At 40.6% G+C, this 14,267-nt stretch overlaps 1 protein-coding gene across 2 annotated transcripts; it reads left to right on the plus strand.

The window, feature by feature from the left end:
• Positions 1–373: 373 nt before the first annotated feature.
• Positions 374–13,695, plus strand: ATP6AP2 (ATPase H+ transporting accessory protein 2). Of its 2 annotated transcripts, none has more exons than XM_059819857.1 (9): positions 374–444; positions 3,165–3,295; positions 5,591–5,719; positions 8,167–8,262; positions 8,461–8,598; positions 8,931–8,984; positions 10,389–10,538; positions 11,599–11,718; positions 12,596–13,695. In XM_059819857.1, exons 1-9 carry the CDS (start codon positions 375–377, stop codon positions 12,788–12,790), a joined length of 1,083 nt encoding a protein of 360 aa, XP_059675840.1. In that variant the 5' UTR covers position 374; the 3' UTR covers positions 12,791–13,695. The 2 variants fall into 2 exon arrangements, with proteins under 2 accessions (XP_059675840.1, XP_059675830.1); XM_059819847.1 differs by having other exon boundaries at positions 11,599–11,715.
• Positions 13,696–14,267: the final 572 nt, after the last annotated feature.

Genomic DNA, 14,267 nt, shown 5'->3' on the forward strand with positions numbered 1-14,267 from the left:
GCTCCGCCTCCTCACCGCTTCCATCTGAGTTTACGGTGAGGGGAGGAAAACGGTGCAGACATCTCTCACGATCTGATTGGCCAAGTGGAAACGCCACTCAAGTTAAGACTCCGCCCCCGGACGAAGAGGGTCTCAGCTGGTCTGTCAGCCCCGTGACAGGGTGGGGGTGGATTTCACTGGCGAATGGTCAGTTCCGTCAGTCACTCCGGCAGAGTCCCGCCCAGCCGCCCTGAATCTCACCTGCAGATTGGCCGTTGGTCGTTGTCCGTCAGCACTTCCTAGTGGGCGGGGCGCTCGGCGTTCTCTGTCCGACGGTGCGGCCCGGCGTCTTCGCAGCGGTGTGTCGGAGCGCGGCGGCCGGCTCCGCGGCGGACATGGGGCGGCGCGGCGGGTCTCCCTGGGCCCTGGAGGTGGCGGTGCTGGTGACATCGGCTTGTCTCGCCGGTGAGCGAGTGGGGTTGAGCCAGCGTAGGGGAGCGCTGGCCTGGCCAGCTGCCGCGAGGGGCGGGGAGGGCTGCGTAGCCGCTGCGGAGGGACGTTGCGGGGGAAGGGGCGGCCGCGCGCCTCAGCGAGCCCGGCCGCAACGGTGGGAACGGGGCGCGCGAGCGATTGGGGAGGGGGAAGGAGGGGCGCGAGCCGGGGGGTGGGGGAGGAGGGAGGTGCGCGAGCCTTGCGGGGCGGGGGCGTGACCCGGGGAGCGCGGGGAACGCGCGGCCCTGGGCGGGCGCTGGGGCGCCTGGCGCACCCTCGGAGAGCGAGCCCCGCCTGGCCCCAGCACCCCCCCGCGACAGCCCCGGGGCTTCTGCCCCCCGCGGGCAGCGCTTGGTGTGTGCGGGTGTGTCTGTGTGCCCACCAGCTGCGGGACAGCTCGGGTGGGAGCGGAGGGCTCTCCCTTGGGTAGCGACGGCCGCTCCCTGCCCCGCTTCTTCCCACCCACCCCAGCTCCTCTGGAGACTCTGCTAGGAGACCTCCCTCTCCGTTCCTAGCAAAGGGCCGCGTGGAGCGTTCACAGATACACATCGTTTTGTTACCTTGTACGAGTTTTCATGTTCTGCCGAGCTGCTTTTGTGATCGCTGGAGGCTTTATGCCATTCGTTGTGAGTCAGGCTTGTGATCTGCAAGTAGGGCTTCCAGGCCCTGTAAATAGTTTCCACTCAGTATACATTAGTTTTTCAGTCCAGGTTCACAAAGGCTTTTCAGAGCCGAAGTTCTCCTGAGGTACAACTTTGGTAAGGTCGAGGTTTGATTAAGTTTTGTGTAGGTGGGTGGATAACAGTATGCAGGATGAATTGCATCTCAGAACTTCACTGAGTATGTGGCCCAGTTGTGGTATCATGGTCAAGCAATTACAGCGTGTCTGAGGAGAAGGCTTGTATTCCCAAGTTCAAACTCAGTTTTGCTCGTTAAGACCTTGAACAAGACTAGCAAGGCAAATTTGGTTAAAAAGGGTAACGCTCTTAATTTTATCCACCTACACAGCCTTGTCCCAAGTAAGCCACTTTGTCCTGAAAAACGTGTGTGCCTGTGTTATAGCTTTGTGGAAAATGAGAGACCTGTGAAATCCTACAGACTGAGCAAAAATGTTTGTAGCAATTTTGTAAATTCCTTCTGAAGCAAATTGGTCTGGAAACATTTCTGTTCTTACAAATACGGGTTGATACACCATTAAAATTGATAGCAGGCCGTCCAATGAACATATACCAATTTAAAACAAAAAATGCTTGAATCTGCTCCGTATACATCTGTTGGTTTGGCCTGTTTCCTTCCTTTTGCCACTCTTCCCTGACCAGCATCGCAGTACTTTGTTCCTGTGGTATGTTTATCATAATATAGCTCAGATTTACTGTCAACATTTGTATGCATGGTCATGATCCAGGCTTTAAAACAGCATCTTCAAGGTCAGATTGGTTAAATTAATGTTAGGGCAGACTATAATTGCACAACACATCAGTTTACTATTGCATTACTTTTGTAAATAGCCTTTAGATTTGCAGATGCCCTGGAAAACTATTTTATATGGCTGCTTGGATTGGTAACTAATTTTCAGTGATCATATGAATAAATACTTCCATTTTCTTTTTTTGTTTTGAAGGTTATCTTATTAAGGTAATTCTGGAGTATGTAGTCAGACTGATTATATAATTAGAACTTAAACCTAGATGGTCTGCAAATGTTTATTGTTCTCCTACTTGATTTTTCTCGAGTCTTGTATCAGATTAGTTTTCTGGTAGAAACATACACAGATTGCTCATTGGGGGGAGATACGTCTGAAGTTTCGCATTGTGCATGTTACTGCTTATGCACCAAATATGTTTTAAAATGTATTTAGATAAATATTTGTGTATACAGTATTGTAGTTGTGCTTAAGTGACTTTAAAATAGGAAGCTAGACTGAAATAAGCCCATCTCTTATTTCATGGAGTCCTGTCTGACTTTATTACACAATAAATTTCTGTCATCATAATACAGATTAGAAATAATGCTTTTAGTCAACTTTGCTATTCAAGGTAACGGGGAAAAGAGGGAAGGGGGGATCGCAAATAAGTGAAAACCCAGTATGAGAAGTATTGCAGATTGTGGCTTCACACAATGAGCTTAGGTCCAGTACTGCATCTGAGGAAGAAAAATGTCTCACAAAGTCATGTGGTTGGGAAGGCAGAGCAGAGACACTGGAGCTGTTCTGCAGAAGCCAGATGGTTCCTGGCAGTGCTGTGTTTAAGCCAGCACTGACTCTGCTGATCCTCCTGGCTCTGGGTTCAGTGGCTCGGGCTGTTGTGTGTGTGAAAAGAGATGTTATGCTAAGCAGTCCTGGAAGCAAACAGAGCCGTGTTGGTGCATAGCTTCTTGTGGGCTAACAGGATTTTGGAGTCTGCTTGGCTCTACTGAGAGTTAGCTTTACCAGATCTGAGCTGCAACACTGCTCTCAACCTGCTTAGTGAGTATGCAGAAGTATACTGTGCTGTTGCTTGAATAATTGTCTTGCTTTTGTTAATGTGGATTTGTCCATCCTTAGTCGTCACTGTGTAGAAACCTTATTATGTATTCCAGAGCATTAAAATGATTGGTTCTCATTACTTGTGTTACATAAATTGATAGGTATGAGAGGGAGGAATAAGGAATCTTACTAAGCTCTAATACGTTCTTTTTCTGTGTTTTGTTTTTAGGTGTATGTGGTGATGAATTTAGCGTCTTACGATCACCTCAGTCAGTTGTTTTTCGAGATGGAAGCTGGCCTATTCCTGGCGAGCGGATCCCAGATGTAGCTGCATTATCCATGGGGTTTTCTGTTGAAGATGTATGTTTCAGGTCTTGATTTTGAAATGCCTCTAAAACTACAGACCTGCTCACTTAACATGCAAATCTTCCTGTCATGTGCTGGAATATATAAAATATCATCCTGTTCATCTTGCGGAATGCATGACTTGTCAAAGTGTGGTTTCCAAGCATAGAGCTATATCAGTCATATGAGCAGTAAAAGGCTGTGCTAGCCGGCTAATTTGAATCATCAGCTACAGAAGGAAGCAAGCCTGTGGAGTCTCTACTGTGATGTTCTTCAGTTCCTCTGAGACCCAGCTACATGCTGTATCCCCCCCATCCGTAGTCACGTACTGAGAATCTGTGGAAACCACTGTCACTTCTTCCCTGCGAGCTGTATCTGTAGGGCTCTGCTCTTGGGTACTCTGAAGATTGTGAGAATGGTTTGGCTAGGCAGGCATTTTGTGAGGTCAGCAAGCTTGTCTGCTGAGCATAGTTAATAAGAACAAATAAACTGAATAGTTAGGAAGTAATCCAAAGACTTGAAAACCTGATTTCTGGTAGTGTTTCCCAAATTAGGTTTTTGAACATAGCTTTAGTGATGTTTAAAGTGGGGCACATGAGTAGGAGCCCTTGGATTAATTCCATCTTGCTTACTGAATTTTTTGCCGAGCTTCAGCAGGGATGAGTGGCTATTGAAGCGGTACAGGAAGGCTTAATAGCCAGGCATCTCTAGCAGGGTCTTTGTGCGGCCAGATACTCAAAGCTACAAGCTGGGATATTCTTCACAATGCTGGTGAGGGAGGCCGGTTCTTATTTCTTCCATACTGCAGCTGAGCAAGAGGTCTGATAAGTCTGGTTTGAATGCAGGTCTGTTTAGTCTGTGTTTTGGAATTTGCCTGAAAACATCTTGCTGTCAATTAATTATGCTTTTTTGTCACTAAACTAGTAACAAACTCTTATGAATAGTATTCATAAGAAGTATATTTTCCTTATTTTATCAAGAAAAAACAATGCAGCAGATGGTACTGTGTGCATTGCATGTAAAGACACACAGCAAACAGTGGGGTTTGGCCCTTTTTGAACACTTGACTTCTGGCATACTGGTCATCCAGAGGTATGACACAGTTATCGTGGAAAAAGTGTTTCAGTACTCACTCTGTGCCTTTGCCAAAGCTTGGAATTCATTTGCTGTGATGGGTCCATAGCATCCTTTAGAAATAGTTCTCTATTAGGATTATCTCAAATCCTAGAAGTAGGCAGGGAAGAAGTGTTTAAATGACTCTACTCAGTTAAGCCCTGAAACTGAAAGTTATCAGCATTGTCACTAAGGCAGAGATCACCGTGTAGGCAGCTTCCAACCCTGGTATGGGGAATACTGCAGGGCCCAAACACTCATTTTGCAGTTTACATCAAGGCTGTAGTCTAGGAACATAAACTGACAGTGCAGTAGGTGCACTCTAGAGAATTTAGAATTCTTACTGCGTTACATTGGTGATTCTCAAAAACAATAATTCAATATTCCTCCCCTGTTAAGGCAAGATAAAACTGAACCCCCTTTTTGTCCCTGATGATGCTTTAAAAGGTTTTCCTGTTGTTTCTTTGAGGTGATACAGATCATAATGTCAATGACATTTAATTCTAAAATCCAAATAAACTGGTTTCATAAAACTTTAAACAAGCAGTTATGTCTTTTACACAAATGGAGAAATGGAGTTCATTCCAAATAGATGAATTTGTATTTTGTGCCTGAATAAACCAGCCACGTAGCCTTCACTGTACTCTTACCGATAGATAATTGTAGGAATCTTTTTATGTTTCTGTGGAAATTTGTAAGTTTTAGATTAGTAGCCTGTTGGTATGATTGATACTGCCCTCCCTTTTTTCTCCCTGTTTCTTTCTGGTACTGAAAATATCAACATATTAGTGTTTTAATGTGCATAAACCTGTTTCTATGGTGTTTTGCAAAAGGGTTTGGTGTGTGTGGGGTTTTTTTATTCATCCTTCACTTGTTAAATACAGACTATGATATTTCTAATTTAATTATGGGAAATAACTCTTGATATATCTAATATGTATAATACTTTCTCAGTGTAGACTTTGCTATGAAGTTACTGGCAGCTTTTAAACTAACAGTTTCTTCATGGTTAACTTGAGACAGCATTATTCAAGATGAAAGCATTCTAGCGTTAATTTACTTCCCCATGAAATTTCCAATAGGCTCTCCTGCACAGAGATATTAACAAGATAGTAAGATATCTTACTGTAATGGTGGGGGAGGGCTTCTCTTTTTTTCTCCCTGTGAAATACAAGTTTTCTTACTATTTTGTAATAGGACCTTTCCTGGCCTGGGCTTGCAGTGGGTGATCTGTTTCACAGACCACGAGCTACTGTGCTGGTAACAGTGAAAGGAGTAGACAAACTGGCATTGCCTGTGAAAAGGATTTCTTACCCTATTGAGAATGTAAGTATGTACATTTGGAACTGTTGTGTGAGTTTTGTGACTGTTGTGATCTAATGAGAAGTACGTGACTCCCTACTGCAGTCCTTGGCGTTCACTTACTTCACTTGAAGTTCACATACCCTCTAGAATGATGGATCAGGCTGTATAGATGAACAATCCAGTCAGACTCCTGTACAAGGTGAGAGGTCTTTAAGATCACTCCGGGCTTCCTGTGTGGACTTCAGTAACTTGTTTGACCAAAGCATGTTCTTGAAAGGCATCTAGTTTTAATATGTTTGTACCAAGAGGCAGAGAATCCACTGCTTTCCATGTTAGTTTATTGATTCGTAGTCAGAATTATTAACTTTTTACTTTTTTGCTTCAGCTGAGTGTGTATAGTAGCATTTTATATGATGTTGATTCTTTGATGTACTGTATCGCCTTCTAAGCAGTCTTTGAGTTTTCCTCAAGTACTTGACTGTGAATATAGCACTTTGAGATCAAATTCGATTATACTGTATCAAAAAGAAAATAACAAACACATTACAATTACCTGTCACTGTCTGTCTTTGCTGAGACTCTCTTCTCACACTTGTCACAGCATCACAGAATCATTTGGGTTGGAAGGGACCTCTTGAAATCATCTAGTCCAACCCCCTGATCAAGCAGGGTCAGCTAGAGCATGCTGTCCAGGACTGTGTCCAGTCAGGTTTTGAATATCTCCACAGATGGAGACTCTATAACCTCTCTGGGCAACCTGTGCCAGTATTTGACCCCCCTTACAGTAAAACACTGTTTTCTTGTGTTCAGACAGAATTTCCTGTTTTTAAATTTATGTCTATTGCTTCTTCTCCTGTCATATGATTTTGTACACACACATCTTAACGGGAACACAGTAACTTACAAAATATTGGTAACTGTACAGTGTCTACTCACTTCTCCTTTAAAAATACATTGATGGCTTTAATCCACTTTGCTGCAGTATTGCACCAGTTCTTCATGTTGAGCTGTTGTTTGTCCAGCATGAACCCACAAACCTTTTTCAAATAAGTTGTTTTTCAGGTTATTTCTAGTTAGTTAATCCTGCTTCTGCCTATCTTGGAAAACTTTGTTTTGCACCAGTTTACCATGCATTTTGGCTCTGTGCGACTGCTGTGGTCCTGTTAAGAACTATTTTATTATTTCAGTCAAACTGTGGAATAATCAGTGACAATGTTGAATAGTGTTTTGTTTAATATTGACACCCTATTGCACACCCCAAGATGAGGTGATGATTTCCCTGTGAAATTACTTTCACAGCTATCAGGCAGTCTTTTAATCTATTTTAAAATATCAGCGTTTAATTGGAATGTTATGTGGCTTTACATTGAACTCAGGTCAAATTCAGCTTAACACAGATCTGCTTTCACATCAGCTTTCAAGCACCGCTCACTACTTCAGGCACAGTTACATGCTGGCATTGCTGAAATGGTATCTGGACCAAAACTGATTTAGGATTGTCTGCATCTGACTGCGTAGGCATTGCTAACTTGTGGAAACCTTAAATACACTTGAAAAAGTCTTCACTTGTAACTTGTAACTTTAGCACTTGTAACTTTATCAAAGTTCCGATGTGTACATAATGCATATTTTCTTTATTTCCCATTAATGAGAATTAATATTCCGAAGCTTTAATTGTTTCAGTTAACTGCTGCCATGGCTTCAAATAAGCTGCCCTGAATGTATGCTGTCAAACTACTGGTTCTCCAATATTCAAGAATAGTTTCAAATGATCATCACTGAGTCCATGTTCAGGACCACAGGGTACAAATTATCCTAGCTTACAGACTTACTGAAATTTCTTAGAAAAAATATTTTTATGCTCTTCAACTAGTGAATGGAAATGTGCCACTCTGTTTCTTTTTAGACGAAACCCAGACATAAGCGTTCAGGAAAACTAATGATTTTATTATCTTGCCGGTAATGGCACTATACCATGCTAGGATTTCTTTTATTCTTAATAATTTTTTATATGTCTCTTTTCTTTGGTGTTTTCAGCAGTTGGTCTTTCTACTGGTATATTTTCATTCATCAGTTTTCTGTGGTTCATAATTTCCCATTTGCACTAAGATTGGTTTCCCCTTTTGTATTGCTTCTATCTTTGTTGGTCTTGCTTTACTGATAAACAAGGCTATACTCTTAGCTTAAGTAAGCCTCTTAGTTATACAGTCATGGCTGCTTGGAGTTCTTAAAAACATATTGTGTCTGCCATATATACAAATAAATTGTCTATTCATAGATACACAGTTGATGTTTTGTTTTGCATGTTGGGTCCTATTGTTTGTTATTATCACTTCGGAAGTATTCATACTCTTTGCTCAAAAAGAGGTTGTCCTGTTTTTACAGACTTCTGTAGTTAAGCAAATTATCTCCTTTTATATTCTTAGGCCCTGTTTTACCCAAAATTCTAATTAGACATTGTCTTCCAGGCTGTTCCTTTCAGTCTTGACAGTGTTGCGAATGCTATTCACACTTTGTTCTCTGAGGAAACTCCTGTGGTCTTGCAGCTGGCCCCCAGTGAGGAAGTGAGTATTGCTTCACTTCTGATTCCAGATGTTCTAAATAGTAAACCTCCTTCCACTTGTGTGGCTGGAGCAAAACCAATTGATGATATGAAGTATTTTGCATTGGAGAGAGATTGCAGGTATGATTGATTATTAATGTGTGACTGGAAAAACTAAAAACTAACCCGTATTGTTATTAAACAATGGCTATCTACGCAGAGAGTGTACATGGTGGGCAAGGCAAACTCTGTATTTGAAGATCTTTCTGTCACACTACGCCAACTGCGAAACCGCTTATTCCAGGATAACTCCATTCTCAGCTCCCTTCCTCTCAACTCCCTCAGCAGAAACAATGAGGTAAAAAACTGTAATCAGTGGGAACTGTCACTATTTTTTCTAATATTCTTGGTTAGCTTGTGCTTTTCCTTCCCTGTCCCCCGCGCCCCTCCCCGCCTTGCTTTGCCTAGGAGACCCTACTCTAATTTTTTCTGACTGAATTCTAAGAACTAAGTTTTAAGTTCTTTTTTTAAGTAACTTTATTGAAAGAGTAGTTTCCTGCTAGCATGTTCAGATGCTGTAACAGACATAACCTGTTACAAAATACTGAGCCTTGCAACAAAATGAGATCTACCTAACTTTGGTTTCATCAAAGGAAGTACCTGTCTCTTTTTTTCTGCCTCTTCCCCCAGGTTGACTTGCTTTTTCTGTCAGAACTACAAGTCCTACATGATATTGCAAGCCTGGTAAGATTTTTTTTTTAAACACTTTCCCCATTTTATGTCACAAACTTCAGAGACCTCATTTAGAGGTGGAGAAGCCGTAGCCAGGATACTTGGCAACCAGTGATATATATTCAAGTGTGTCATCAGTTGGTTGCATCAGTTTAAATAATGCATTCTCAAGCTATTTGTATCAGCCCTGCCACTGATGGAAGAAAATGAGAACCTTAATCATCTGTAGTTTCTTTTGTATTGTGTTTGGAGACAACGTGGAGAATTCTGAGCCGCTATTTCTCCTTACCAAAGACACAGGAAGTACTCAATGAAGGATTTGCTGTGGCTTTCCTTGTTTTCTTACTTGAGAAGTATAATGGTAGTTAAGAACACATTCTTTGCCCTGTCCACCATTTTACTTCAAAATATCACCATAAGATTTTATCTGAAAAGACTGTAGTGACTTTTGTAGTGTGAATAGTGGTGGTGATAGATATGTTTCAATGGAGGGGTGAGATTTTAATTCTGATCTTTTTAAGCAAAAAAAATTCTTACAATCTTTTTACTAAGAAGCTGCTGTCTTGTTGCTGCGGCTTAGGGTTTCTTTTGTGGTTTTTGGTTTTGTGGTGGTTCTTTTTTTTTCTCCTTTAAGCTGCAGCCCTTAGCTATTTGAAGTGAAAGAAACAGTCATGAAAAACTCGGAAGTTCGCATTAGGTGAAGGGCTGGTGGAGAGAAATGGGGGTCTTGAGAAAATTAGGTAGAACAACTTGGTTTTGTCTTGCAGACTAGAAATGCTGTAGTTAAAGTAGATGGAAAGATAGGAACAGATTAAATTCCTTGCTTTCAGAGACTGTTCTCTTGTGCAGGCAAATGTCAGTGCTGCAGCTTCACACCTGTAGAAGTGCAAGAATATCACTACTCTCCTTTGAGATAATTTGGAGTATATTGGTTGGATTTTATGACAATGGGATAATACTGCTTAAGGAAACTACTGTGCTGTTGCCCATGTACGAAAGTAGAAGTTGCAGCCTACTCAGTTTTGCAAGGGCCAGTTTCAGTGGAGGGAATAGTGGTATCCAAGTATTGTAGTTATGTTTTTTTCCTCCAAGTTTTATTTTTACGGCAATTACAGAACAAGGATTCTGATGTGAATAATGTTTCTTTTAGTAGACCTCTATATTACATGTTTATACCATCGTGTTAGGAATAGATGCTACATGATGATCATCTGCTTTCTTCTGTAGTATAAGAAAAGAAACAGTAGTGGACATCTTCTAGTTAAGTTGGCAAGAAATTCCACTTCCTAATTGATATGGAATATGACTGTGGAAAGTGAGGCTAGATTAGTCCCAGCAAACTAATTTTATGAAATGTGTTTTTAAAGTAACCTGTGTATGAATTAATTTCTTTCTGCCCTCAATGGTGTTCCAAAGCTGTCTCGACACAAGCACTTAGCCAAAGATCACTCTCCAGACCTGTATTCTCTGGAACTGGCTGGTTTGGAAGAGGTTGGAAAACGATATGGGGAAGACTCTCAGCAGTTCAAGGACGCTTCTCAAATTCTTGTAGATTCTTTGCAAAAGGTATACTTCCTACCTAATGGACAAAACTCATGGGAATACTAAGGAAATATTTTTTTTTTGTGTTAACTACAAGGGAGTTCGCTTATTGACTACCTTCTGCTTTGAATTGTCACTTCATTAGTGATGGCTTGACTGATGCTTGGTTTTTAAAATGCAGTTGTTCAGTTATAAAATCGAATGTTACAATTTGTCACTCTGTGGAAAGTGTTGACGTGATTCTACAATGTGTTAGATATTTTGCATAAAGGAGTAGGAATATGTTGAAACCATATATCAACACGACTCGATATGTTTGTTTTTCCTAAATAAGTATCTTGCATTTAAAATGACCAGTATGTGTCTTAAAAACTGTCTCTCAGAAATGTGGAAATATCTTTATCGCAGGGTACAGTGCTTAGTTCCCCTTAGCCACAAAGCTGTATATATCTAAATTTCCAAAACTCTAAAATAACTGCTGTTCATCTATCAAAGTGCTCAAGAAAGTAATTCTTTAGCAGGTCTTACGTAATCATTAGATAAAATCTTTATTAAGACCAGTCACTTCTGAGAGTTTTAAAAGCATGATGGAAAAGTGTAAAAGCATTAATTTGCTAAGCCAAATAACTGTTTTCTCTAAACATTACTCTTCAGCCTCTTTGCAGTTAAGCAAATATACTTAAATACTAGACATATTAGTCTTTGGACCAGATGAGAATATTCAGGTTCATAATTTCGCAGTGGAAGGTTGAGAACCTAAATATTTTGCTGAAACTGACAGACATACAATTGGGAAACAATATGGTGATGGGCCTTTTGTAAAAGGGATGAAAGAATGAGTTTCAGCCCAAAAGCAGTCATAAGCTACAGTCTGCTGAACAGTGGTTGAGGGGTTTTAAAGAGATGTTGTAAACCAGGTGAAAGTTGGTGCTTTTGTGGTGGAATTCTAAAATTTTTATGACTTTCCATAAGCTTCTTATTCCTGAAGCTGACATCTTATGGCTTAGTACCTCTTGCTAACAAAACTCTCCTTAATTCCTGGCTACAGTGTAGGTTTTAAATTAAATCACTTTTGCTTTTCCAGTTTGCAGATGAGATGTTTAATTTGTATAGTGGGAATGCAGTAGTAGAAGTGGTGGCTGTAAAGACATTTAATTCTCCCCTCACAAGGAAGACTCGCTCCATTCTCCAGTCTTCACAGGTAGTAGATGCACATTTTTCTATATTTCATTTATTAAAAGTGATCTAAACTGCATCACTTCTTCACTTCAGCGTAACTTTTTTTTTAAGGACTAGAATACTGACTATGATTTAGGCATGGGTGCAAAGAGGTCAGCTTACCTGCCTTGATCTTCGCTTAATCATACAGTACTTTAGGTTGAAGAGAGGGCCTGTGGAGGTCATCTAGGCCAACCTTCTGCTCAAAGCAGGCTTAATTTAGGAGTTAGATCAGGCTGCTCAGGTCCTTCTCCACCCAAATTCTTGGAAAGTCCATAGCTGGAAGTCCCAGAACCTCTCTGGACAGCTTGTTCCAAAGTCTTAACCACTTTCACTGTGGAAACTTTTTCCTTTATGTCTTGTTAGAATTTGCATTTCTGCTCTTTTCTCCCCAGTACAGTAGTGCATGTGAGTCCTGTCTCCCAGGTGGGGGGGGGAAAAAATTGTTATCCTTGACTTGCTGCCTACACTTCAAATGCAGCCTAGGATGCAGTTGCCCTTCATCACTGCAGGGGCACACTGCTGACTCCTGTTCACCTTGTCCACCAGGACCTCCAGGTCCCTCTCTGCAGAGCTGCTGCCCAGCTGGTCAGTCCCAAGCCTGTGCTGTCACGTGGGGTAATTCTCTCCCAGGTGCAGGACTTTGGGTTCATCATCATTGAATTTCATGTGGCTCCTGTCAGCTCATTCCTTTGGATTCCATTAATGTCTGTCACATGATCACTTTTGCATTTTGTGCCCTAGCATCAGAATTGTCTAGACAAAAATGCACCTCTCCTATTCAGGTTGCTCAGATTTTCGATGTAGTCAGAATGTGTTTTGTATGCAAGTTAACTTTAATACATTTATTTTCTTTATTACAGAGCGAAACAGAAAATCCATATAACCTCGCCTATCCCTATAACTACAACTACTCTGTAATCTTCAACATTATTCTGTGGATGATGATAGGTCTTGCTTTAGCTGTGATAGTTATCTCCTACAACCTTTGGAACATGGATCCTGGGTATGACAGCATTATTTATAGGATGACAAATCAGAAAATAAGAATGGATTGAACTACGCTGTATTTCAGTGCAAGGCAATGATGAAGAGTAAGGTCTCCTTTAAACTGTGTGGAAAACAAACATTCTGACATGGGTTAATTGTGGAATTTTTTTAAAAGGTGTATTTATTTCTAAGTATTTTTTTCCCTCTCACGCCTATTTTAAATGTTAGTAGTAGCACCAGATGGGAGTTAGAAATTGAAATCTGCTTGTTAAAAAAAAAAAACAAAACAAACCCTAAACTAATTGTTATTAAAGTAACCTAATTCCCTTTTTCTTATGTAACACGAGTTTTTGAAATGCCCTGTACTGCCTGTGACTGCGTGCAAAACAGATAAATTGAAATTATGATAGCAACATGTTGTTTGAAACTTTTACACTGGAAGATTAGAAATTGTAGCTAAATTGTTGTGTTGTATATTATGAACCAGTTGTAAATGTTTGATGTAAATATTTATAATGGCTATATGTAACTTCAGAGAGGATAGTAATTATTCTTTAGTAAAATACTAAATATAGAAATATTTCTACAAGATTACGATTCTAGTGGCACAAATGGCATTTCGATCTTATGTTGATGGCTCGGATGCAAGCTGTAGACAGAAGGATCCTTTACCTAGAACTTTGATGATTTGGACGTAAATAACACTAGTGTGGCTGGTCTATACAGTGGAGAATCTATGACTATTGAAGTAGCACCAGTCTCATCATGGTCTAACGTCACGTACAGTTGAAAGTTCCTATTATGATGCTTCATATTCCTTCCATTTGTGTTGATGTTGTTATAAAAAAACCTAAATCAATTCTTCTTGATGATAAGAGTGGACCAACACTTGATTTAAATATACTTGGATTATAGTCCTGCTTCAACCATTCAATAAAAGAAAGAACAGTTGTTCTGGAATGCGTTTATTCTTTGTGGCTTCATAGGTGTGGCTACTTCTACTTAGTATTGGTTCAGCTGAACAGAGTAGGTGCCAGCAGCCTCATATATGTGACAGTGGGCCTAACTCTGTAACAGTTTAGTTTTAACTGTTTTTCAAAAGCAAATGATGGAAGATTGCCTTCTGTGTATTAATTTTCCTAAACCAAATAGTGAGTGTAGTTAAAACAAGTGGTTAATCTCTGGCTTGAATCTTTTTTAGAACTACCTACTTTTTAGAAACTCATTTGCTCTTGTGGTGAAAGGAATTCTTCCAGACTACAGCAATGTGGATGAAAACTACTTTTTTCATCTTGTTCTCTAATGTTCTTGACTTTTCCTGTTAGGAGAAATCTGTTCCACTTCCAGAAAAGACCTGCTCATTGAATTAATTTGTCTCGTTTACTGTGAATGTCAGATTTGGAGGGGTTGAAGTTATTCATGTCTTGGAGATCCTGGACAATGGTTCCTGTTGAATTGAGTAACATACTGCAGCTTTGCCCAAGACCAGGAAATCCAGTTTAGTATATTTTACAATCATTTGAAATTACTTTTAATGGCACTTGA

Source organism: Gavia stellata, chromosome 1, assembly GCF_030936135.1.
Source record: "Gavia stellata isolate bGavSte3 chromosome 1, bGavSte3.hap2, whole genome shotgun sequence".
Classification (NCBI taxonomy): domain Eukaryota; kingdom Metazoa; phylum Chordata; class Aves; order Gaviiformes; family Gaviidae; genus Gavia; species Gavia stellata.

Excerpts from the sequence above, each read along its gene's own strand:
- ATP6AP2 (XM_059819857.1), top strand. The coding sequence starts at position 375 with ATGGGGCGGCGCGGCGGGTCTCCCTGGGCCCTGGAGGTGGCGGTGCTG. Across the intron at positions 3,296-5,590 it reads TGGGGTTTTCTGTTGAAGAT|GACCTTTCCTGGCCTGGGCT; the intron begins GTATGTTTCAGG and ends ATTTTGTAATAG. Across the intron at positions 8,599-8,930 it reads CCCTCAGCAGAAACAATGAG|GTTGACTTGCTTTTTCTGTC; the intron begins GTAAAAAACTGT and ends CTCTTCCCCCAG.